The sequence below is a fragment of the Falco biarmicus genome, chromosome W (assembly GCF_023638135.1).
Source record: "Falco biarmicus isolate bFalBia1 chromosome W, bFalBia1.pri, whole genome shotgun sequence".
NCBI classification, from domain to species: Eukaryota; Metazoa; Chordata; class Aves; order Falconiformes; family Falconidae; genus Falco; species Falco biarmicus.
The window spans coordinates 4,658,421-4,684,188 of NC_079310.1; the positions used below are offsets into that span (position 1 = coordinate 4,658,421).

Consider the following 25,768-nt stretch of genomic DNA (forward strand, 5'->3'; position numbering starts at 1 on the left):
ACTTAATAAAAAACCCTTGAGAAACAAAACAGGGAGAAATGTTAGTTGTGATTACAAATCTTCTAAATCTTAGAATCATAGAATGGTTTGAGTTGGAAGGGACCTTAAAGATCATCTAGTTCCACCCCCCCTGCACAGGCAGGGACACCTTCCACTAAACCAGGTTGCTCAAAGCCCCACCCAACCTGGTCTTGAACACTTCCAATGATGGGGCATCCACAACTCTCTGGGCAACCTGTGCCAGTGTTTCACCACCCTCATAGAGAAGAATTTCTTCTTAATATCTAATCTAAATCTCCCCTCTTTCAATTTAAAGCCATTCCCCCCTTGTTCTATCACTACATGCCCTTGTAAAAAGCCCCTCTCCAGCTTTCCAATAAACCCTCTTTAGGTACTGGAAGGCTGCTATAAGGTCTCCCTGGAGCCTTCTTTTCTCCAGGCTGAACCACCCCAACTGTCTCAGCCTGTCCTCATAGGAGAGGTGCTCCAGCCCTCTGATCATCTTTGTGGCCTCCTCTGGACCTGCTCCAACAGGTCCATGTCCTTCTTATGTAGGGGGCCCCAGAACTGGATGCAGTACTCCAGGTGGGAGTCTCACGAAAGCCAAGTAGAGGGACAGAATCACCTCCTTTGACCTGCTGGCCACGCTTCTTTTGATGTAGCCCAGGACATGGTTGGCTTTCTGGGCTGTAAGCACACATTACTGGGTCATGTTGAGCTTCTCATCAACCAACACCCCCAAGTCCTTCTCTTCAGGGCTGCCCTCAATCCATTCTCCAACCCAGCCTATATTTAGGATTGCCCTGACCCACATGCAAGACCTTGCACTTGGCCTTGTTGAACTTCATAAGGTTTGCACAGGTCCACCTCTCAAGCCTGTCAAGGTTCCTCTGGATGGCATCCCTTCCCTCCGGTGTGTCAACCACACCACACAGGTTGCTGTCATTGGCAAACTTGCTAAGGGTATACTCAAACCCACTGTCCATGTTGCCTAAAGATATTGAACAGCACCAGTCCCAGTACAAACCCCTGAGGAATGCCACTCATCACTGGTCTCCTCATGGACATTGAGCCGTTGACTGCAACTCTTAAAGTGACCATACAGCCAATTCCTTAACTGCCAAGTGGTCCATCTGTCAAATGCATGTCTCTCCAGTTTAGAGACAAGGATGTTGTGTGGGACAGTGTCAAATGCTATGCACAAGTCCAGGTAGATGACATCAGTTGCTCTTCTGCCATTCACCAAAGCTGTAACCTCGTCGTAGAAGGCCACCAATTTGTCAGGCACAACTTGCCCTTAGTGAAGCCATGTTGGCTGTCACCAATCACCTCCTTACTTTCCATATGCCTTAGCGTAGTTTCCAGGAGGATCTGCTCCATGACCTTGCTGGGCACAGAGATAAAGACTGCAGGTCTTCCTTTTTTCCCTTTTTAAGAAAGGGGGTTATGTTTCCCCTTTTCCAGTCCATGGGAACTTCATGGGACTGCCCTGACTTCTCAAATATGATGGATAGTGGCTTAGCCACTTCATCTGCCAGTTCCCTCATGAACCGTAGATGCATCTCATCAGGTCCCATGGACTTGTGCACCTTCAGGTTCCTTAGATGGTCTCGAACCTGACCTTCTCCTATAGTGGGTGGTTCTTCATTCTCCCAGTCCCTGCCTTTGCCTCCTGTGACTTGGGCTGTATGGATGGAGCACTTGCTGATAAAGACCAAGGCAAAATACCTCAACCTTCTCCATATCCTGGGTAACCAGGTCTCCTGTTTCCTTCCAGAGAGTGCCCACATTTTCCCTAGTCTTCCTTTTATCATCAACATACCTATAAGAAGCTTTTCTTGTTGCCCTTGATGTCCCTGGCCAAATTTAATTCTATCAGGGCTTTAGCTTTCCTAACCTGGTCCCTGGCTGCTCAGACAGTTTCTCTGTATTCCTCCCAGGCTACCTGTCATTGCTTCTACCCCCTGTAGGCTTCCTTTTTGTGTTTGAGTTTGTCCAGGAGCTCCTTGTTCATCCATGCAGGCCTCCTGGCGGTTTTGCCTGACTCCCTCATAGCTCCTGAGCTTGGAAGAGGTGATCCTTGAATATTAACTGGCTTTCTTGGGCCTGTCTTCCCTCCAGGGCTCTATCCCATGGTACTCTACCAAGCAGATCCCTGGAGAGGCCAAAATCTGCTCTCCTGCAGTCCAGGGCAGCGATCTTTCTGTGTGCCCTCATCAATGCCCTAAGGATCTTGAACCCCACCATTTCATGGTCACTGCAGTTAAGGCTGCCCTTGAGATTCACATTCCCCACCAGCCCCTCCTTGTTGGTGAGAACAAGGTCCAGCATAGCACCTCTCCTCATTAGCTCGTCTATCACTCTTGAAGATGGAAGTTATTGTCAATGCATTTCAGGAACCTCCTGGATTGCTTGTGCCCTGCTGTGTTGTCCCTCCAACAGATATTGGGGTGGTTGAAGTCCCCCATGAAGACCAGGACTTGTGAATGTGAGGCTGCTCCTATCTGACTATAGAGGGCCTCAACTGCTTGGTCTTCCTGGTCAGGTGGTAGTCTGGTCAAACTAGTATTTCATATACGAAACCAGTCAATCATGTTACCATAATCTCTTCTGTGATTAGTCACAAGCATGGCCACAAGGAAAAGTATTATATCTGATTACTACTTGAAGTCTTCTGCAAGAAAGAAACCCAAAGAGAACTACGAAGTATTTTAAGTATTTAACATAAAGTTAAGTAAAAAGGATGTGCCTGAAGTACAGCAGTTACTTTCTATAATGACATGATGTGAATGAACGTGGGACAAGTCCACAACTCTTCTCCCTACCCATCCATATACAACGGCTGCTGTGCAATCTCTCCGTATAGGAAGATTTAAAAAAAATTTTTTGAAGAGTCAAATTAGCAGTATTAACATTTTTAGACATTCTTGGCAATTATTAGTCATTCTCAAAACACATGAGGAAGGTGGTGGCCCAGACAGACAGCTTATGGCTACCATATGAAACCCTCCTTTAGCTTTGGAGCTTAAAAGACAAGTGTGTGTACCTGTTTCTTCTGTCCAATCCTATGAGCTCTAGCCTGCGCTTGCAGATCATTTTGTGGATTCCAGTCAGAATCAAATATAACTACAGTGTCAGCAGATGCCAAGTTTATACCTAATCCTCCAGCTCTAGTAGACAGCAAAAAGCAGAAGTCCTGAAATGATAAAATAAGAAATAGCTTTATATATATTAGCTATAATATTCTTCAGGGAATCAATATGACACTTCTTTATATACTTGGTGGAGCAGACTATGAACTCATACACTTTTTAAAGTATATCATAAACATGTTAGACTTGTAATACAATAAGGTGCTTGTCATGGCTAGAGCCAGTAGATTGCTATTAGAATAAACTAAACTATTTCAGTTGGAGGGGACCAACTGATTGATCAATGATCTTCTAGTCCAACTGCATGGCCACTTCAGGGCAGAACCAACAGTTAAGCATGTTATTAAGGACATTGTCCAAATGCCTCTTAAACACTGACAGGCTTGGGGCATCGACCCCCTCTCTAGGAAGCCTGTTCCAGTGTTTGACCACCCACTAGGTAAAGAAATGCTTCCTAATGCTCATTCTATACCTCCCCTGGTGCAGCTTTGAACCATTCCCACAGGTCCTGTCACTGGATACCAGGGAGATCAGCACCTCCCTCTCCAATCCCTCTCCTCAGGAAGCTGTAGAGAGCAGTGAGGTTGACCCTCAGACTCCTTCTCTCCAAAGTAGACAAACCCAGAGTCCTTAGCTGCTCCTCATAGGACATGCCTTGCAGCCCTTCCACTGGCTTTGTTGCCCTCCTCTGGACGCATTCAAGGATCTTCACATCCCTCTTAAATTGTGGGGCCCAGAACTGCACACAGTACTCAAGGTGAGGCTGCACCAACGCTGAATACAGCAGGGTCATCACCTCTTTTGACTGGCTGGTTATGCTGTGTTTGATGCACCCCAGGATGCAGTTTGCCCTCTTGGCTGCCAGGGCATGCTGCTGGCTCCTATTGAGCCTGCTGCCAACCAGCATCCCCAGATCCCTTTCTGCAGGGCTGCTCTCCAGCCACTCCTCTCACAGTTTATACTTGTGTCTGGTGTTACTCCATCCTATGTGCAGAACCCAGCATTTGGGCTCGTTAAATTTCATCCTATTAATCATAGCCCAATGCTCCAATCTATCTAGATCCCTCTGCAAGGCCTCTTGTCCCTCAAGAGAGTCAACAGCACCTCCCAGTTCGGTATTGTCAGCAAACTTGCTAATGGATCTAGATTGCTGATAAATATATTGAGCAAAAATGGCTTCTAGAATTGAACCCTGAGGAACACTGTTGGTGACTGGTCGCCAGCCAGATATAACTCCATTCACTACAACCCTTTGAGCCCTGCTCTTCAGCCAGTTCTTCACCCAACACACAATGAACCCACTCATCCCACAGTTGCACAACTTGTCCAGAGGATGCTGTGAGGGACAGTATCAAAAGCCTTACTAAAATCCAGAAAAACTACGTCTACTGCCTTCCCTTCATCCAGTAGGTGGGTGACCTTATCACAGAAGGAGATCAGATTGTTTAAACAGGACTTTCCCTTTGTGAACCCATGTTGACTGAGTCTGAGGATTGCATTGCTCTTTAGAAGCCTTTCAATAGTACCCAGTATGATCTTCTCCATAATTTTTCCAGGAACTGAGGTTAGACTAACAGGTCTGTAGTTCCCTGGGTCTTCCCTCACGCCCTTCTTGTAGACTGGAATAACACTAGCTTGTTTCCAGTCAGCAGGGACCTCCCCAGACTCCCAAGACCTTTGGTAGATGATCGAGATGGGTCCTCCTGTAACATCCGCTAGCTCCTTCAGTACTCTGGGATGACTCCCATCAGGCCCCATGGACTTGTGAACATTCAGCTGATCTAGCTGGTCCCTTACAATTTCAGTGTCCACAAGTGGAAAGCCACTCTTCCCACACTCATGGTCCTCTGACTCAGGGGACCAGCCAGCCCAAGGTCTACCAGTATTATTAAAGTGTGAGGCAAAAATAAGCAGTGAATGCCTCCGCTTTTTATTCAGCCCTAATAGTCAGATGACCATTGTCCTGGTTTCAGCTGGGATAGAGTTAATTTTCCTCTTAGTAGCTGGTGCAGTGCTGTGTTTTGGATTTGGTGCGAGAACAATGTTGATAGGACACTGATGGTTTTAGTTGTTGCTGGGTAATGTTTACACTAAATCTAGGAATTTTCAGTTTAGGAGGGGACACAGCCAGGACAGGTGACCCAAACTAGCCAAAGGGATATTCCATACCATATGACATCATGCTGAGTATATGAACTGGGGGAAGAAGAAGGGTGGGGGGACATCCGGCATTATGGCGTTTGTCTTCCCGAGTAACCGTTACGCGTGATGGTGCCCTGCTTTCCTGGGGATGGCTGAACACCTGCCTCCCCATGGGAAGAAGTGAATGAATTCCTTGCTTTGCTTTGCTTGCGTGCGCGGCTTTTGCTTTACCTATTAAATTGTTCTTATCTCAACCCCTGAGTTTCACATTCCTTTCCAATTCTCTTCCCCATCCCTCTGGGTGAGGGGGAGTGAGCAAGTGGCTGCACGGTGCTTGGTTGCTGGCCAGGGTTAAACCACAACAACCATCTTGAAGAAGTAACGGTCCAATGTTGTCTTTACACCTCCTCTTACTATTAATATACGTCAAAAAACCTTTCTTGTTATCTAACAGAACACTGGCCAGTTTCAGCTCTAATTGAGCTTTGGTCTGTTGTGTTTTCTCCCGGCATATACGAACCATGGCTCTGTAATCTTCCTGAGAAGCCTGACCTTGATTCCAGAGATCATACAATTTCTTTTTCCTCTTGAGCTCCACGAGGAGTTCCCTGTTCAGCCAAGCTGGTCTTCTGCCCTGCTTGCTTGACTTTCAACACAGTGGGATTACATCTGCTCCTGTGCTTCTAAAAGGTGGTTCTTAAAAACTGACCAGCACTCGTGGACTACTAAGCCCTCAAAAGTAGATTCCCAGGGGACTCTGCTAAGTGGCTCCCAGAATAGCTTAAAGTTTGCTCTCCTGAAGTCCAAGGTAGCAACTCTGCTGTCCTTTTTTCTCATTACACTGAAAATTCTAAACTCAACTATTTCATGATCACTGTGGCCAAGACAGCCACCTACCATCGCACCCCCCACGAGTCCTTCTCTATTCACAATTAGCAAGTCTAGGAGGGCATCTTTCTTAGTTGGCTCACTGAGTACCTTTGACAAGAAGTTATCTCCTACAAACTTCAAGAACTTCCAAGACCTGCTCATCACAGCAGTATGGTACTCCCAGCTGATGTCTGGGAAGTTGAAATCTCCCATAAGGACGAGGGCTACCAATCCTATAGAGTAACTCATCAGCGCTGACATCCTGGCTGGGCAATCGTTAGTAGACACCCACTACAACATCTCCTTTGTTTTCCACCACCCTCATCCTCACCCAGAGGCTCTCAACCACATCATCACTAACTGCGAGGGCTGTACATTCAAGCCTCTCCCTTACATACAGTGCAACATCTCCGCCTTGCCTGCCCTGCCTATCCCTCTGGAACAGCCTGTAGACCTCCATCCCAGCACCCCAATCGTGGGACTTATTCCGTCAAGCCTCACTTATACCAAAGGCATCATAGCTCTGGGAGCTGACCAATGCTTCCAGTTCATTCTGTTTTGTTTCTCATACTGCGAGTATTGGTGTACAAGCATTTCAGATATGCTCCTGAGCCCTCCATGCTCCCAGAAGCTTGTAAATGTTCCCACTAGCATTGCCACCCTCAGGCGGTGCCATGCCAACCCTTGGCTTATCTACTGCAGTCTTGTTGGTATCTCCTTCCCCCATCAATTCTAGTTTAAAACTCTCTTGATCATGTTATAGGTTAACCCTGGTAGGCAGCTAAGCACCATGCAGCTACTTGATCATTTCTCCCCCACACCCTCAGTGGGACAGGGGAAAAAGAAAGCAAGATTAAAAGAAAGGAAACTTGGGGGTCAAGATAAAAATTAATTAATAAGAAGAGAAGAAGTGGGAAAGAAAAAACAAAACAAGTGATGCAAAGGCAATCACTTACCACCCCCCATGGGTAAGACCAATGCCCGGCCAGTTCCCAAGCAAAAGATGGCTAACCTCCCTAAATCCCTCCTCTCCCTTTTTATTGCTGAGCATGACATTATATGGCATGGAATACTTCTTTGGTTAGTTCAGGCCACCTGTATGGTTATGTACCCTCCTAACCTTTTACACCTCCCCCAGTCTATTTACTGGAGGGGGCAGAGAGAGAAACAGAGAAGGCCTTGACACTATGCAAACACTGTTCAGCAACAGCTAACACACCGGTATGTTATTAGCATTCTTTTTGTCACAAATCTAAACCACAGCACCATACAAGCTGCTATGAAGACAAGTAACTCCAGCCCAGCCAGACACAGTATAAGTATAAAGCAAATGGATATCAATTTCTTTTGTGAAGTTATTGACTTTGTGGTTTAAAGGAAGCAGCATCCTAGAAGATGAGCAAAAGCCACTTGGGGAGAAAAAAAAACAAGCAAAACACTGACCAAAAATACAACCCCCCTTGTTGTTAGTGTCTCATGTGTGCCTAAGTCCCTCTGTTTTTTTGTTAAGAATACTAAAGCATTCTGCTGGGGTCAATGCTCTTCAACATATTCATAAATAATAAGAAAATGAAATGAGCAATGAGGTGACAAAGTTTGCAGATGATACAGAGTTATTCAGGGACAACTACAAGGGACTAGAGAACGATTTATGAGACAGGCGATAAAAAAGCATATGAAATTAAAGTGAAATAGGAAATAAATTTGAGCTTTAAATATAGCAAAAGGTAATAGCAAGCCATTACTGCTCAGGAATGAGTCCTTGGAGCTACAGATATTTCCATGAATACCTTAGCTCAGTAACAGAATTAAAAAAAAAGTTTTATTGATTATTAGGAAAGAAATAGAGAATAAAACAGGAAACAATTTTATTGCTATAGAACTCCAGTTTGCCTCCATTCTTGAATACTGTGAGAAGTTTGGATCCCCCTTCATTTTAAAAACTGTACAATACAACTACAAGGATTCCAGAAACAGAAACAGGCAATGATATCTATACTAGAAATTTAAAACAGAACTAACTTCTGTATTTAACAAATATCTGAAGTTTATGTTATGAAATTAAGTCCTTCCTCCTCAACCATAGCAGAAACATAAACTCAGCAGCAATTGACAAATGCTACGCATCTATTACTGAAAAACCCTGTCAGCGTAGGACAAAAGACCTAAGATTATCAAAGGTATGGAATGGCTTCCATAGTAGGAAACCTAAATAAACTAAGAATCTTAAGTGGTACACAAACAATGGCTAGAAATCAGTTCTTCAATTTCTTCCAGGGCAAGGAAATCAGAGGCAAAAAATAAAGATAACAGAAGCCAGATTTAAAGCTATTAAAGATAGTTTTTCTTCATGCAAGGATATACACAACTCAGTTATGTCCATTGTCTAAGTAGGTTTTCAATGTCAAAAGCTTGTGTAAAAGTTCAGTGCTCTTGTAAAAACTGAAGGATTAAGTCCTACATAAAATAAATTCCTCAGTTTGTATAAAATACTTAGTTACCTTATTAAAGAGCACTGAAAAAAAATCTAAAAATATAACTACATAGTTATATTAGTTAAACACCATTTTAATAAATTCTGTGTTTCCTATTTAACCTCCTCTTAGATTTTTTTTTGTGTTTGTTTTTTAGGAATTTTTTTGGTTGTGGGTTGGGGGTTTTTTTGTTTGTTTGTTAAGAGTTGTAAACCTTATAGTCTAGGCAATAGCAACAGAATTTCAACTTAATACATCCCTCACTTTATCTTCAGTTTTTGTGTAGTATTTGTTATATTTCTTGGGGAAAAAAATAATAAAGCTGAGCAGATTAAAAAACCAACCACTAATACCATACCTCTGATCCTTCTGCATTAAAATGATCCAGTGCTTGTTTCCTCAGTTCCCCTTTTATTGATCCATCAAGTCTCTAAAGAGATTCAATAACACAGTTAAAAGGGAATTCCTACTATATTCTAATTGGAGCAACTGGAATTCTCAGTTGCCAAAACAACTCAGGGAGGGGGGAATATAAAAGTAATGTAACACTTCATCTTAGTAATTCTTCAGTTTCATTTCAAAATACTATTAACGTATAGTAATTGCCAGTCTTTTCCTGTACATAAAATTAAACTTTCATAAATCTTTCTACAAAAAGGACACTTTTATTAAGATAAAGTGGTAAAGAACAAGGCTTCTTGACTACTACCAGAAAAAATTCTTACCTGAAAGGGAAACTGACGATACTTCAAATACTCTGCTAGGATGTCTAGCATCCTTACCATCTGAGAGAAAATCAGTACTCTGTTGCCACGTTCTCGTAAACGAATCAGTAGCTTGTCAAGAAGGATCAGTTTCCCACTGCTACGTATTAAATGCTACGAGACAAGAAAATGTGTATTGCAAAATAAGTTCACCTCAACACTAATATACACTGCAGATGGTTAGACATTCATTAACTGAACGTGAAAGTTTAATAAGTATTTAGTCAGTCTTTATCTTGTAAAAGCTCATTATAAAAGCATTAAGCGCACTAACTAAAATCAACAGGAGTACTGACTAACATGTTTTTCAAATAAATGCGTTTCTCAGCTCTGGCTCATAAAACAGCATCTTAACATTTCATTAAAATATTGAGTAAATATACTGTGCCACGAGTTAGAGCAGTTACAGTGTAGACTTAAGTTCTTTTCTACCAAATAAACAATAATAACAACAACAAAGAGACTACTTGACTACCTTAGTACTACTTGCTCCTCACTTTCTGTCTTTTGAACAGAAATAAGCATTGCTACTTAATCCTCCAATTATTTTTAAACAATGCCTAATCAGTCAAGTTTCTCAGGCAAGATAAAAGTGAGAGGAATCTTTATTGTAAAGGTCAACAGGCTTTAGCTAGGTTACAATGTTAAGCCTTCTCAGCTCCAGTGGGAACAACTAGAATAGAAACTCAGGTGCATGCCGAATTTAATGTTGAAAACATTAGGCCTCTCTAGCTGAAGAGGCTCAGGATAGAGTTTTGGGAATTAACAAATTTGGACTTAGGTGTTTTTATTTTTTATGCCAGAAGTGAGAAAGACGTATCATTCATAATTAGAGGTAACAAAGCTTATTCAGATAACCCAAGGAAATAATTGTTACAAATCATTAGCAATAATGGCTGAACAGTTCTGATGAGTTTTTTTATAAATTTAAGTAGTTAGCGTGCCAAGTTGTAAATGAAACATCCATTAGCTTTGACAAGCACTTTATAATATAAAATAGCTTGTGCAGTGACAGCTTGTGATTTCAATCTAGTAAATTTGGGAAAGAATTTAAATTATGAACTTCAAAGCTTACAGAAAAAAAAATCTGATCTTTAGAAACATTTATGTTGTTATAAACTGCATCAATTATAACAGTCCTTTTATTTGTTGCTGCAGTTCTCAACAGTTTTAGTACAAAGATTAGTTAACCTTTAAAAAAAAAGACCAAACAAACTAAACCCACAACACAATTACAGACCATCTTTGGTAGTGATACTATAATTACTTTCATTTATAACAACAAAACAACCAGACTAAGCTTTGGATGTTTATTACTTTTTTTTCATTTTCACTTTGGTTGTTTGAAAGCATGCAGAGAACAGTACTTGATTATAAAAAAAGCTTAAAGAGATTCTGCAGATTACTTTCTGCTGTCACATGGGATTGTTGGTGTACCACTACCACATGCATTTGTATTTATATTCAATTTACCTGTTTAACTGATTTATTTTAATCTGGGTTTAAAATAGGTCTTAAATTTATTTAATCTGAAAATACACAGACTATTTCAAACTATTTCCTTTTTAATTTGATCATAATTCAAGCCAGGGATATTTTATTTAATATTGATCTCTCTATTATTCAGTTCTAGTTAAGAAACAAACAAAAAATAATCAATTCACTTACCTGTAAAACCTAGGATGCACATTTAATAGAAAAATTATTCTTTCTTAATATATTTTAATAAGAACTAATAAATTGTCAAAACACTATAAAATTACTGTGTGCATATTAGAGATGTAAAAACACTTTTAAAAAAAAAAAAATAAATAAATTACCTGTAAGGCCTCCTGTTTATTATAGAATTCATTATCATCCGGTGGTTTAATGAGGTAGCAATGGTTACAACACTTCTTGAGTTCCATCATGATGTTCAAAAAGCCTGAGGTACTGCCTTTTGAACCTTTACTCAGGGCTTTGTAATTCCTGGTTAAAATCCACCTATGACATAGAATGTGGAACGTAATATATTTTCTAACCATTTGTGGAAATATGAAGGATGTAAGCTCTCAAAATATCAGTTCAAATTGCATTATGAGAACTATTACACTTCAGTAATTTTCATATAGATATATCATTAAAATAGCAGGAATTATAAAGTGTCATTACTTACTTGTAATATTGTTTCTGCAATGCACTCATTTCCATCCTCAAAATTTGTTCAACCTTAGCAGGTAAAGACTTTTCTACATCTTTTTTAACTCTTCTGAGTAGAAATGGTTCAAGTTCTTTGTGAAGACTTGCATAACCAAACTCTCTCCCTTTGCCATGCTCCTCTTCAAAATCTTCCCAGGAAGAAAACCTTCAACAGAAGAAAGAATAAAGGTAAAACAGTGACATACCATGAACACACAAAGACCATAAATATACCACATGTGCACAAACACATATGGACTTCTTCCCCACTCCTCTCTGTTTTATGAAATAAGTTTCTAAATTTGCACCTCACAAGAAATTCCAAATATTTTGTCTGCAAATAGGAGAATGGAAATTTCCAAACTTTTGCAGAATGAAAGTTCAAAAACTACTGAATTTTAATTTCTCCAGTGAAAACTCAACATTTTATTTTTCTGCTTGGAAACCCTGGTAGAAGGTTGCAGAAATTCCATTATATTTCTCAAGAGCAGTATGAAAAAATAGTTGTATAGCTGGAAGATAGCTGGAAGAAGTGCAAGAGAACAGACCGCATATCTTTTGCGGCTTGTATGGACTAGCTGAAATGTGATTACCTTCTGGTATGTGCTAACAGACTAAGAGAATGAACTTTGCGATCAAATGAAGAATAGGTGCTAGACATCAACCCTAGTGGCTTTGCTTGTAAGGTTCTGAAGAAATCAATGCAATGCATAGCTCCAAAACTAATTGGAGCTAAAGCGCTTTGTATTTACAAGATATTTGAAAGGAACATGTGCTCTTATTTATCCCAGATATAAATAGAGGTCAGTATAGAATAACGTCAATACACTAAACCTGTTCTATGCAAACCATAAGGGCAAATTGGTTGCCTGACTGAACTACTGGATATCCAACATTGTGGTACAATCTTGTTTTCATTCATGGCACTAACACAGAAAAGAAGACATCCTCAGCCCCATTCTGTTTCCCTAGATTAAATGCATGTGATTTTCCTTTTAGATTAAGATGAAGCATCTTTTCAGGGTTCCAAGCTATATATCAATCCATCTTTTTTGTGGACTGCTAAAACAGAAAAGGCTGCTACCAAAACAATTTATCAAGAGCAGCATGAAAAATATGTGCATCTATTTTATATAAAGTATTTAAACTATTTCACAATGCAATTCTTTATCTCTATTGATTCTCCAACCATTACAATATTCTACCGTAAGAAACTTGTCCACAAAATAAATAAATATCACATTCCTTACTTTTCTGGCATGATGAAGTGCAGCAAAGACCAAAGCTCTTTGAGGGAATTTTGCAGAGGGGTTCCAGTAATAAGAAGACGATGATTAGACTTAAAGTCTATTAAAGTCTTGTACAGAAGGGAATCATCATTTTTTAAACGATGAGCTTCGTCAACTCCTATAAATACCCAATTCAGACCACCAAGGAATGACTTAAAGAAATTGGGGGGGGGGGGGGGGGACACAGGACACACACACAACATGACAGGACATTATACAAGTTAATATATTATGCAATTTCTGATGTTTTACATAAGGTTATATATACACCATTACTACTTTTATTTTAATAAAAAATGGACACTTATATGTTTTTAGTATTATGGGTTTTATGTTTGCTAAATTCAACAAAAGGCTATGCAGGCATCCCAAGTTTTAAAAGGAAAGTATAAACCAAGTTTATATTTGGGGGGAAGGGGAAGGCAAAAAGCTGATCTATAAATTTTCAATTGGCAAAAAAAAAATTTAAAAAAATCCATTATTGATTCTTTTCTTTCCAGGATGTACAAACAAATGAAATAGAAAGCCAACAAGCAGAACTTTTTTTATTAAAATTTTCATATGTTAGGATTAACAATAACTCTATGTGCTACCATCATGAAGAGAGTAGTAATATACATATACATAATACTGCACACACAAATACAAAGATAAAACACAGGATTTCAGAGTTGTGAATCACAGGTGTTTGGGGCTAGGGGGTGGTTTGTTTTTTCAGTTCCTGGATGATAGTCTAACAGGAAAGTAGAGATTATGAGATGCAAAGAAATTAAGACAGTAACGTGAAGCTCAAGCAAACTGAAGAAAAAGAAGTTTTACCCACTCGGAGGGGGGGAAGCTTCACCACACATACATAAAATCTAAAAGTGCTTAAAGTGCTGTTATACTTCCAAGAGTAAAGCTGTTATACTCCCCATCCATTTAATGCCCCAGAACCCAAATATGTGCCAACTCTAAAGGAGTTTTACATTCTACAAATGATTTTATCTCCCTGAAGAAGTAAGTGTGATTACCTTATCCTTCAGCAAAATTTCATAAGTAGTTAGAAGTATATTAAATTTTAATCGCTTCGTCTGTGGATGTATCCATTCATGAGTTCTTATCTACAGGAAGAATCAAGTGAATTATAAGCTAGAGAAAAATGGTCTTATTGATCAGGATGACTTCAGGTACTACAGCAACATAGATGTTAAGTGACATAAAAGAATCTGATCATGAAAAAGGAATAACAAACATGAAGCTTTTTTTTTAAATTATTAAACAGTGATGGTGGTAGGGTGTTTGTTGTTTTTTGTTTGGTTGTTTTTTTGTGGATTGGTTTTTGTGCGTGGTTTTTAGTTGTTTTTTTAAAAAAAAAAACTTTAATGGATAAAGTTACTTACATTCCTCCTTTCAGAAAACAAGTTAAGATTATGTCTGTCAGGCTTAAATATTTCTTTTTTGCACCTAAATAATCACATGACAAAAAACTATTTTCAAATGCAAGATTGCATTTTTAATATTTTTTATAATTAAGTAGGAATTAAATCTTTCACATACATTTATATCAGATCAAAATTTATGCTTTTAATTTGCATTTAAACACATACAATGTTTCAAATAAGTATTTTTTCATTCCTAATAAAAATATTAGAGATTAGCATAAGACAGGAACATGAAGTGAGTTTTGTTTACCACTAATCTTTTCAATGATACAAAGAAATACTCACCATATTCCTGCTAGTTATATCTCCTAAGTAAACCACAGCATTCATCTGAGGAGCCCAGGTTTGAATCTCTCTTTGCCAAGATGTCAAGGTAGAAAGTGGCACGACTAGCAAGAAAGGCCCATACAGTTGATGTTCGTGAAACAGGTAGTTCAGAAAAGAAATTGTTTGTATTGTTTTACCCAGACCCATTTCATCTGCAAGAATACAACTATTCCCTCTAAAAAAAAAATAAATAAAAATCAAATAAATAAATTTATAAATGCTTTCAAATTAAAACCAGCAAGACTAATTTAAGTCTATACTTACTTGCACCATGAGTGAGCAAGCCAATTCAGTCCATTTAACTGATAATCTCTTAACTCTAAATTCTCATGTCCTCCAATATAAGATGGTTGCTTTTTTAGTGCAACAAACCTTGGCCTCTGTTTTAGAATCTGTCAAAAGCAAATTGAGCATCAGTCCTACTACTCAGTGAAGTTACCAAAATGTCTTCTTATAGAAACAAAGTAGCAGTAGGAATCTGTTTGGTCACCAAGTCTAGTCTTTATTCATCACAGACAACTAGGCCATTTGGCAAGCTAAAATTAGTTTGCTGACCTAAATTCTACAACAGAAGTGACATGAACTCATTCACAAAGATTACTTTTAAAACAAATTAAAGCACTAAACAATTTTATCTTTGAATGGCAATAAAATAAGTAGGGAACAAATATCTACAAAAGGCTATTCTTAATAGTGATACTTGCTACATATATAAATATAACTATCATTATTACTGTTCTCAACAACATTCCAAAAAAATGTTATAATATGCATCTTATTTTTGGATGCATAAAATACATCAAGTTCCTTTTTATTATCATAACTGTATAAATCCATTGAAATTACACACTCACCTTGCAGTCCTTAAATGGAGTGGTCTTAGATTGATTTCTGCTAAAATACTCATCAATGCACACCTGAAATTTTTTGGCAATGAGAGCACCGTCTTCCCAGCTACATTCTGAGTAAGGTAGACCCTGCCATTTGCAATAGTAATCTGGATAACCAGCTGCTGATTTCTGATTTGAATGAGCTGCAGAAATGCATCAGAGATACCAGATCAATATTTTCCTTCTGTACTTCAAGAAAGCACTCATTTTAGGTGATAAGACAACATAAACTAGTTTCACAGCAAAGACAATATGACAACTTTTCTCTTCATCAGAGATTTTGTTTTTCCTTAAGCTGTTAGGAATACTAATAACCTAAATTTCTTAACTATAAATTCAACATGCAAGCAATAAACTTGTAATATTCTCAACACTGTTTTCCATGTGGAAGTTTGTTACATACCAATTATCCTTTCCACTATTTGATACTGTTTATGTAGATCATCTGTAAGTTCCTGCTGGCAGTTATAATATTCCACGTCTTCTGGAGAAGCATTTTTCAGCCTGAAATGGGAGTTTATTTGCAGCACTTATTACATTGTGTAGTTTTAAAACTAAGAAAATCTGGCAATTTTAAAGCTCTGAATGTAAGCACCATAGGAAAGCTGATTAGAGAGCTTCTTTGAAGAAGCTATAACTGAAATTCTTGCTATAAAAGTGTTGCATCTGGCCTAGATACCTCATCACTGATGACTGAGAAGCTTATCAAGAGATATTACTATCAGCTACAGCTTGTACTAGTCATGCAGATAATTTACAATATCTGTTCTCAACAATGAGTAGTGTACTTCACATGGTATTTTCACAGAACAGCACTGATGGCTCACTATAAGAATCAACCTTATGAGTAGGAGTCACTAGAAATCCCACCACTATTCACAGATTATATTAACCATACAAACAAAATGAAATACAAAAACATAGCATTAAAACATAAGGCTTTTTTTCCACTTCTTGGTTCTGAGGCTTTAACAGAAGTTTGAGCCAAGAAAACTAAATGTTGTAATGTTTTGAGTGCTTTAGCAATTTCTGATTTTTTTAATCTCTGCAGCAATTCCTGAAGAACTCTGATCAAAATACAATCAATGACAAAATTAGTAAAAGGTAAGATTTAAAACAAAATCAGAAAATCCACCACCCATCTTGTTAAAACTTCATTTATAACAGACACATTAAAATCTAGGTGCAGAAGCTGCTTCCTTAAAGGCCTGATTTACAAGATGTGTGAGTATTCTCACTTGCTCAAGTAAAGTTGGTATGCTCAGAATCTTACAGGATCATAATTGTTAGGGAAGTTTCAACTGTAAAGCTTTTGTCTTTCTGTTGTATAGGCACTTGAAACTATGCCTTCGCAAAGAGGCAATAGAACTCACAGAAAAACAATAAAACTTCTATATTGTTACAAAAAAATATGCAATGTGGAAGTAATTATAAAAATACTCACCATCGTTTTGTTTCCTGATCCTTTTTCTTATAGTTGTCCAGTTTCTTCATTCCTTTAACATTTTGTTGCTTCAGTGTTTCCTCAGTTTCCCAAGTATTATGGATGTGTGACCAGCCTTTCCATTTAATAAGATACTGTACTTCTCCTAGCTCCTTTGACTTTTCAAACCCAGTATTTGGGTCACCATCTGCCTCAACTGCATAGATTGTGGTTGCAGCACCAGTGGCTGATAAAGAAACCACACCATAAGGCTCGATTAAGCATACACTGCCATTAATTAACCAGTAAAAAACATACTGCAGAAAAAAAATTGTGATACTCTTATATGAGCATGTAACTTGACTAATTATATCTACAAGTCTTAGGTTACTCGTCTTATTTGAAGAATTATGATGTAACTATATTAACACATGTACAAGTATACCAATGAGATTCAAAAAAGCAACCAAAAAACTCTGCATCTAACCTATAGTATCTCATCTCATGAGAATTTTCTTAGCATTACTAGTTTCTCTAGTGACCCCCAAGAATGCTCCACTAACACTGCTTGCTGTCATCTTTGTTATATCCTTCTCATCTCTGAGAATATAACAGATATTTGACATTGTGTTTAATCAACCTTGAGACTTGAATAGCCTACAATTCAATCATCACTATAGATGCTATAAATCCAATTCACAGACTCGAAGAATGATTGAGGTTGGATGGGACCTCTAGAGGTCATCTGGTCCAGCCCCCATGCTCAAAGAACCTCACCTAGAGCCAGTTGCCCAAGACCACATCCAGATGGCTTTTGAATAACTCCAAGGAGGGAAACTCCACTACCTTCCTGGGCAACTTGCTCCAGTTCTCAGTCACCCTCATGGTCAAAAAAAGCGTTTCCTGATGTTCAGATGGAACCTCCTGTGTTTCAGTTTGTGCCCACTGCCTCTTGTCCTGGCACTGACACCAATGGAAAGAGCCTGGCTCTGTTCTTTGTACCCTCCCTTCAAGTATTTACATACATTAATGAAATCCCCCCCTGAGTCTTCTCCATCCCAGCTCTCAGCTTTTCCTCGTAGGAGAGATGCTCCAGTCTTTTCATCTTTGTGGACCTTCATTGGACTCTGTCCAGTAATGCCATCAGTCTCTTATACTGGGAAGCCCAGAACTGGACACAATACTCCAGATGTAGCCTCAGCAGTGCTGAGCAGAAGGGAAGGATCACCTCCCTCAACCTTGCTGGCAATACTTTGCCTAATGTGGCTCAGGATACCGTTAGCCTTGGCTGCAAGGGCACATTGCTGCCTCATATTCAACCTGGTGTCCACCAGGACCCCAGGGCCTCTTCTGCCAAGCTGCTTTCCAACTGGGTGGCCCTCAGCATATACCCATGCATGGGGTTATTCCTCCCCAGGGGCAAGACTTTGCACTTTCCCTTCTTGAACTGCATGAGGTTCCTGTCAGCCCATTTCTCCAGCCTGTTGAGGTCCCTCTGGACGGTAGCACCACCCTCTGGTGTACCAGCCACTCCTCCCAATTTGGTGTCATTGCAAACATGCTGAGGGTACACTCTGCCCTATGGTCCAGATAATTAATGAAGACATTGAACAGGAGTGGACCCAGTATTGTCCTCCAAAGTACACCACTAGTCACTGGCCTCCAACTAGACTTTGTGCTACTGATCACCACCCTCTGGGCCCAGCCATTCAGCCAGTTTTCAATCTACCTCATTGTCTGCTCATCCAGCCCATATATCAACAGTTTCTCTATGAAGATCTTATAGGAGACATGGTCAAAGGCCTTTCTGAAGTCCAGTTAGACTACATCCACTGCTCTCCCCTTGACTACCAAGCCAATCACTTCATCGCATAAAGTTATCAATCCCCTTGGTGAAGCCATGCTGACTATTCCTGATCACCTTCTTGACTTTCATGTGCCTGGAAATGGTTTCCAGGATTAGCTGCTCCATCACCTTCCCAGGGATTGAGGTGAGGCTGACCAGCCTGTAGTTCCCTAGATCCTCCTTCTTGCAGAGTGACATGCAAACTGGTAACAACAAACAAGGAGAAGGCCAAAGTACTCAACAACTTTTTTTTACTTCAGATTCACTGGCAACCCTTCTTCCCACACCTCTTGAGAGGATGGACCTCAAGGCTGGGGGGAGCAAAGTCCCTCCCACTGTAAGAGATCATTTGAGACCACCTGAGGAACATGAGCATAAGTCTATGGGGCCTGAAGAGATGCATCCCAGAGTCCTGAAGGAACTGGCTGATGTAGTTGCCAAGCCATTCTCCATATCTGAAAAGTAATTTGAAGACCCCAGTGACTGGAAAAAGGGAAATATTGCACCCATTTTTAAAAAGAGTAGAAAGAAGGACCCTGGGAACTACTGACCTGTCAGTCTCACCTCTGTGCCTGGGAAGATCATGGAACAGATCCCCCTAGAACCTACGTTAAGGCACATGGAGGACAGGGAGGAGATTCGAGACAGCCAGCATGGTTCCACCAAGGGCAAGTCTTGCCTGACCAACCTAGTGGCCTTCTATGATGGAGTGACTACATCAGTGGACAAGGGAAGAGCAACTGATGCCCTCTACCTGGACTTCTGTAAGGCCTTTGATACAGTCCCCCACAACATCCTTTTCTCTAAGTTGGAAGAGATGGATTTGATGGATGGACTGTTTGGTGGATAAGGAATTGGCTGGATGGTCACATCCAGAGGGTAGTGGTCAACAGCTCAGTGTCTGCATGGAAATCAGTGACGAGTGGTGTCCCTCAGGGGTCTGTATTGAGACCAATCCTGTCCAATATCTTCATCAGCGACACAGAGACTGTGGGATCAAGTGCACCCTCAACAAAATTGCAGATGACACCAAGCTGAGTGGCACAGTTGACACTTCTGAGGGACAGGATGCCACCCAGAGGGACCTGGACAAGCTCAAGAAGCAGGCCCATGTGAACCTCATGAAGTTCAACAAGACTAAAGTACAAGGTCCTGCACCTGGGTCAGGGCAACCCTCAGTATCAATACAGGCTGGGGGATGAAGGGATTGAGAGCAGCCCTGAGGAGAAGGACTTTGGGGTACTGGTGAATGAAAAATTGGATGAGCCAGCAATGTGCACCCACAGCCCAGAAGGCCAGCCATATCCTGGGCTACATAAAAAGAAGCGTGGCCAGCAGGTTGAGGGAGGTAATTCTCCTCCATTCCAGTAAGACACTACCTGGAATACTGCATCCAGCTCTGGGGTCCCCAATACAAGACAGACATGGACCTGTTGGAGCAGGTCCAGAGGAAGGCCACAAAAATGATTAGAGGGCTGGAACACCTCTCCTGTGAGGAAAGGCTGAGAGAGTTGAGGTTGTTTCAGCCTGGATAAGAGAAGGCTCCAGGGAGACCTTATTGCAGCCTTTCAATACTTAAAGGGGCTTATAAGAAAGACAGGGACAGACTTTTTAGTAGGGTGTGCTGGTCTTGGCTGGGATAGAGTTAATTTTCTTCATAGTAGCTAGTATGGGGATACATTTTGGATTAGTGCTGAAAACAGTGTTGATAACACAGGGATGTTATTGTTATTGCTGAGCAGTGCTTACACAGAGTCAAGGCCTTTTCTGCTTCTCAGCCCACCCCACCAGTGAGTAGGCTGGGGGTGCACAAGTTGGAAGGGGACAGAGCTGGGACAGCTGACCCCAACCAACCAAAGGGATATCCCATACCATATGACATCATGTTCAGCATATAAAGCTGGGGGAAGAAGGAGGAAGGGGGGACGTTTAGAGTTATAATGCTTGTCTTCCCAAGTAACCCTTATGCGTGATGGAGCCCTGCTTTCCTGGAGATGGCTGAACACCTGCCTGCCAATGGGTAGTAGTGAATGAATTCCTTGTTTTGCTTTGCTTGCACGCGTGGCTTTTGCTTTACCTATTAAACTGTCCTTATCTCAACCCATGAATTTTCTCACTTTTACTCTTCTGATTGTCTCCCCCATCCCACTGGGGTGGAGTGAGTGAGCAGCTGTGTGGTGTTTAGTTGCCAGCTGGGGTTAAACAAAGACATAGGGCCTGCTGCGATAGGACAAGGAGTAATGGTTTTAAACTAAAAGAAGGTAGACTCAGACTAGATATAAGGAAGAAAGTTTTTCACAATGAGGGTGGTGAAATACTAGAACAGGTTGCCCAGAGATGTTATATATGCCCCATCCCTGGAAACATTCAAGGTCAGGTTGGATGGGGCTCTGAGCAACCTGATCGGGTTGAAGATATCCCTGCTCATTGCAGGGGGGTTGGCCTAGATGACCTTTAAAGGTCCCTTCCAACCCAAACTATTCTATGATTCTATGACATTTGCTTTCCTCTAGTCCTCAGGTACTTCTCCCAGTTGCCATGATCAATCAAAAATTATTGAGAGTAGCCTCGCAATGATTTCTACCAACAACCTTAGCACTTGTAGGTGCATCTCATCAGGGCCCATGGACTTACATATGTCCAGTTTGCCTAAGTATTTCTTGACCTGATCCTGTTCCACCAAGGGTACATCTTCCTTGTTCCAAAGTTTTCCCTGGTCTCTGGGGCCAGGGATTCCTGAAGGGTGGTCTTGCTAGTAAAGACTGAGGTGAAGAAGGCATTCAGTACCTCAGCCTTTTCCACGTCCTGTGTTACCAGGACCCTGCTCCATTAAGCAGCATACCCACATTTTCCCTAGTCTTCCTTTTGTCACCTATATACTTATAGAGGCCATTCTTGTTGCCTTTGACAGCCCTCGCCAAATTCAGTCCTAAGTGGGCTTTGGCTTTCCTAACTGTGTCTCTGCATGCTTGGAAAGTGTGTCTCTATTCCTCTTCGGTTACCTGTCCCCTGCTTCTGCCTTCCATATACCTTCTTTTTGGTTTTGAGTTTTGCCAGTAGCTCCTTGTTTATCCATGCAGGCCTACTGGCATTTTTGCCTGACTTCCTGCTCATTGGGATGGGCTGCTCTTCAACTATTTCTTCCTAAACTTGTTTTACTACTTCCCTCCCCCCCTTTGGAATCTTATGTGGGGTAATTTTTAATTAAATACAGTCAGTATCACAGCTGAAGCACACTAGCAGCAGTAAACAGTCTCATTTCTGTGAGGAGAGCCAAATAAGGAAGTGGACCCAACCAGATGCAGGGCACAGATATAGCAACAGAGCATGGCAATAGCAAAGGACAGCACAAGCAGTAACAAGCAGTCTGGGCATACAGAATATAAGAAGTCTAGTCCAAAAGGCTTTTAACACTGCAGTGGCACTGTGTATTGGAGTAAGGGGCTAGAGTAAGAGTACACTGGAATTTGGAACAGTATGGGAAAAGAAAGTTGAAAGAGAGTACAAACTCTGAGATAGGTCAGAAACTTTAGAGATCAGGTATAACTAATGGAGAAAGGCAGTTCTGAAGTGTGAGTAGGCCCAAGTTTTCTATAATCAGAACCCTAATTTGCAGGCTAAAAGAAAAAGAACCACATAAGTAGGACACTGTATCCCATTAGCTGTGGGAAATATGACACCCCTAACATCATTCATAAAATTACTTTTAGACATGCACATGCAAGCACGCCACTGAAATTTTAGATTCCACCATCCATTGCATTGTATTGGGACTATTTGTACAGGAATAACTGAAATCACAGTCTCAGTGGTTCAAGCCTTCCCAACATCATCCTTCAGCATTCAGGCTACTGGTTAGCTGTCCTATCCAGTCCACTTTTTCTCCATCCTCCTGTATAGAGTTTATATCTATCAGGTATCAATAAAATCTACAAATAGTGATGTAACAGTATGGCATGCATTTATGCAATATGGAACTATATTCCATTTCATTTTTTCTTTTTGCATTAATTAGTTACTTAAATTCTTCTATGTTTTACTTTATAAGGCTTACAAAAGAAACATCCTTATGGGTATGAAAAACAAAATAAGATTACTCTCTGGTATTTTTAAACTTATTCTTTACAAACATCATGGGTTACCTACAGCTGAGAACAATTGCTGTTTACATTGCACCACAATGCACTGCAGAATCTTAAGAACACTGATAAAAAAAATACCTCCTTTTCGGCCAATTCGACTATCCATAAACTTCTCTATAGTTTCAAATTCATCTTCTTCAGGCTGTGGGACATCTTCTCCACAAACTTCCAACAAATCATCAGAATCTGTCTTGGTTTCTTCAGCTTCTTTATAACTAACATTGACTGTTGCCTGGCGGCGAGATCCTCTCTTGTCATAGTCGTCATCATCCGATGAATCAAGCTGCCTCTTTTTCTGTCCTGCAATCTTTTTGCTGCTTTTTGGCTCAATTCTTGAAGACAGTAAGATAAACACAACAGTAGGGTTTCAATATGGACATCTACAAGCCTTCTGTATATTTCTGAATACATATATTTCATGACCACTCAATTATACCACTTTCCGTTGGAGCAGACAGGAAAGAGGCATGATAACATTTTTTGTAGCTTAAAAAAAAAAGTCTTCAAGTTCTGTAATAAATATTAATGTTTTCATTTGCTTGTATAGTAGTACAATACTTGATTATGAATTAGAAATAGTACCAGAGTATCTAAAATGCAAGACTTCTTACCTGCTTGGAGGTTTCCGGCTTTTGACCTTGTTTTTTGGCTCATAGTCAGATTCACTATCTTCACAACTGCTTTTCTCTCTAGCTTCCTCTGATTCAGAATCAGAACCAGTTCCTGATACTGACCCTGACCCAGACATTTGCCAGTCTTCACTGTACATATTGAGAGACAAAACAGTAACTCACATTAGATTTTTTGGGGTTTTTGTTGTCTTGTTTTTAAATCAGATATTCACCACAGGTTTGCTGCTTTAATTTCAATATTCTTTACAGAAATAGAAATGTTCTAATAGTCATTTCAGCTAGAAGGACAGAAACTTATCATGAACGGATAACAGGTAAAAATACCCAATGGCTTCAAAGGGAGCTGAATTAAGTTTTCTGTTATCAAGAGGTAGATGTAAAAAACCAATCAAACCAAAAATCTGGATTTCTGTATAAATTACAGCTTTAATAACTGAGTTAATTTGACATCAAAGTCCTTAACAAGACTTTAGCTGGAAAGATACATATTTACTGGAACTTAGCTATGCTCAAGTCATAAAACCCCTTAACACTGTATTTTGCAGAATCAAAAATTCTCTAATAGAGAATTAACTTCAGCACAGGAACCAAAAATAATGCAGAATCAGATTTGAGAAACACACAATGACTTGAACCATGGCAATCTGAGAGGCATCGACTCTCAAAAGCCCCCACTGAGCTTCCAAATCAGTGCTTCACACCCATACAAGACACTATATGAGTAAACCACTTGTGACTCCCAGTGACAGTATCTCTGTGCTCCTGCTTAGCTGAGATCTACTTTGCAACAGGAAATATGTACCTACTGATCAACTGTATCTTACCTCAGACTCTGTACAGAGAAATGTAATAATAGCTTGGGTGAGGGAGGGTGATGGTGTGAGAAAAGTCTGGTATGCATTCTTGAAAGGTTGCTAAATATACTACCATCTATTATCAGGTTTAGGAGTCTCTGATCAAGATGCTCAAACAGTACTAATGGCCTTCAAAGGTGGAAGACCTTTTCATTAAATTTCAGATCAGGAAGCCTAAGAATCAGTACTTTGATACTTCTTTCACTTAAATATGCATTGGTCCTAGAAGTTGTTTTCATTGTGGTCAATACATCTGTATGTCTTGGAAATACTATAGTATTACCTGTATCCTTCAAAGATTTTTTTTCTGCAAGCAGTAAATTAAAGAACACACAAACAACAACCCCCCTCCAAAATAAAAACAAAAAACCACCCACCCCAAACCAACCAACTTCCCCACCTTATGCAAATCCACAACCTATATTTAATTGGAGATATAGACAACATATAAAACACCATACTCTAGGGCTTGGATCCTGTACTAAGTTATATATAGAGAAATCTGATCTGCATGTCAGATAACAACTGCAAACATACTTGTTCAAAATAGGTATAAATCAAAATTGAAGCACTGGATATATGAGGTTATTTGGTTACTAGTTTCTAAACTTAACTTTATCTTTCCTGTAACAGAGTATGTTATTAGATGTAATCACATTCTTAAGTAAGAGAAGACTGTGAATAACTATTCATTTGCATAGCAAGCTTGTTTTGATCCCTCTCCCTTCTTTTAGATATTATATTGGCAGCCCTGAATATTGAGATGATTCAAATAACTGGAGAAAAGGAATGAGAGTGATTCAATTTCTATACACTGTTCATAACACACACACCCCAACAAAACAAAACATCCACAAAACCTCAAACAAAAACACAAATGACACCCCCCCTCCAAGTCTCTAACCAAAGAGAAGGTACAACATTTTTCACACTTTTTGATCTACAGCTTAAAACTACCTCAGTTTCAACTTAGCTTTATTGAATAGCCAAGACAGTTTATTGCTGTCAAACCTGTAATAATTTTTGGGGGGTTGCCTCTAAAGTGTTTAAAAATTTGGCATGAACTATGGGATTCCAACTTAAATTTTATCTGAGACCACTTACTTAAGTAGTTTCCTATTTCTTCAATAATTTTCATGGAGGACTTGGAGCTCAAAAATATTATTGCCGCAAATAAGACTACTTTAAAAATAAAAAGTGCTGATGAATGTTTTTCAATAACACTGTAGGTAATACAGTCTCTTTTGCTTAGAAATGAATAGTGATATATATGTTCCTTTGAGAGCATTTATTTTAAAATATTCCAAAACGTTAATCAAAACTGAGAATCACAAGATTATGTATTTCAAGTGCAGAGAAGT

At 39.9% G+C, this 25,768-nt stretch overlaps 1 protein-coding gene across 4 annotated transcripts in view; it reads right to left on the minus strand.

Moving 5' to 3' along the window:
• Positions 1-25,768, minus strand: part of LOC130142131 (chromodomain-helicase-DNA-binding protein 1-like) — a 74,523-nt gene that overhangs the window by 24,896 nt on the left and 23,859 nt on the right. For all 4 annotated transcript variants that reach the window (XR_008819299.1, XM_056323573.1, XM_056323572.1 and 1 more), the window contains 14 exons: positions 23,533-23,682; positions 23,000-23,253; positions 16,955-17,180; positions 15,914-16,014; positions 15,475-15,653; positions 14,885-15,012; positions 14,579-14,795; positions 13,883-13,972; positions 12,831-13,021; positions 11,558-11,746; positions 11,223-11,385; positions 9,364-9,516; positions 8,997-9,068; positions 3,047-3,196 (listed from right to left, as the gene is read on the minus strand). Coding sequence is in view for 3 of the 4 variants with exons in the window: in XM_056323573.1 (XP_056179548.1) it covers positions 3,047-3,196; positions 8,997-9,068; positions 9,364-9,516; positions 11,223-11,385; positions 11,558-11,746; positions 12,831-13,021; positions 13,883-13,972; positions 14,579-14,795; positions 14,885-15,012; positions 15,475-15,653; positions 15,914-16,014; positions 16,955-17,180; positions 23,000-23,253; positions 23,533-23,682 (2,263 nt within the window). In the remaining variant the exon portion in view is untranslated. The remainder of the gene's footprint in view (positions 1-3,046; positions 3,197-8,996; positions 9,069-9,363; positions 9,517-11,222; positions 11,386-11,557; positions 11,747-12,830; positions 13,022-13,882; positions 13,973-14,578; positions 14,796-14,884; positions 15,013-15,474; positions 15,654-15,913; positions 16,015-16,954; positions 17,181-22,999; positions 23,254-23,532; positions 23,683-25,768) is intronic.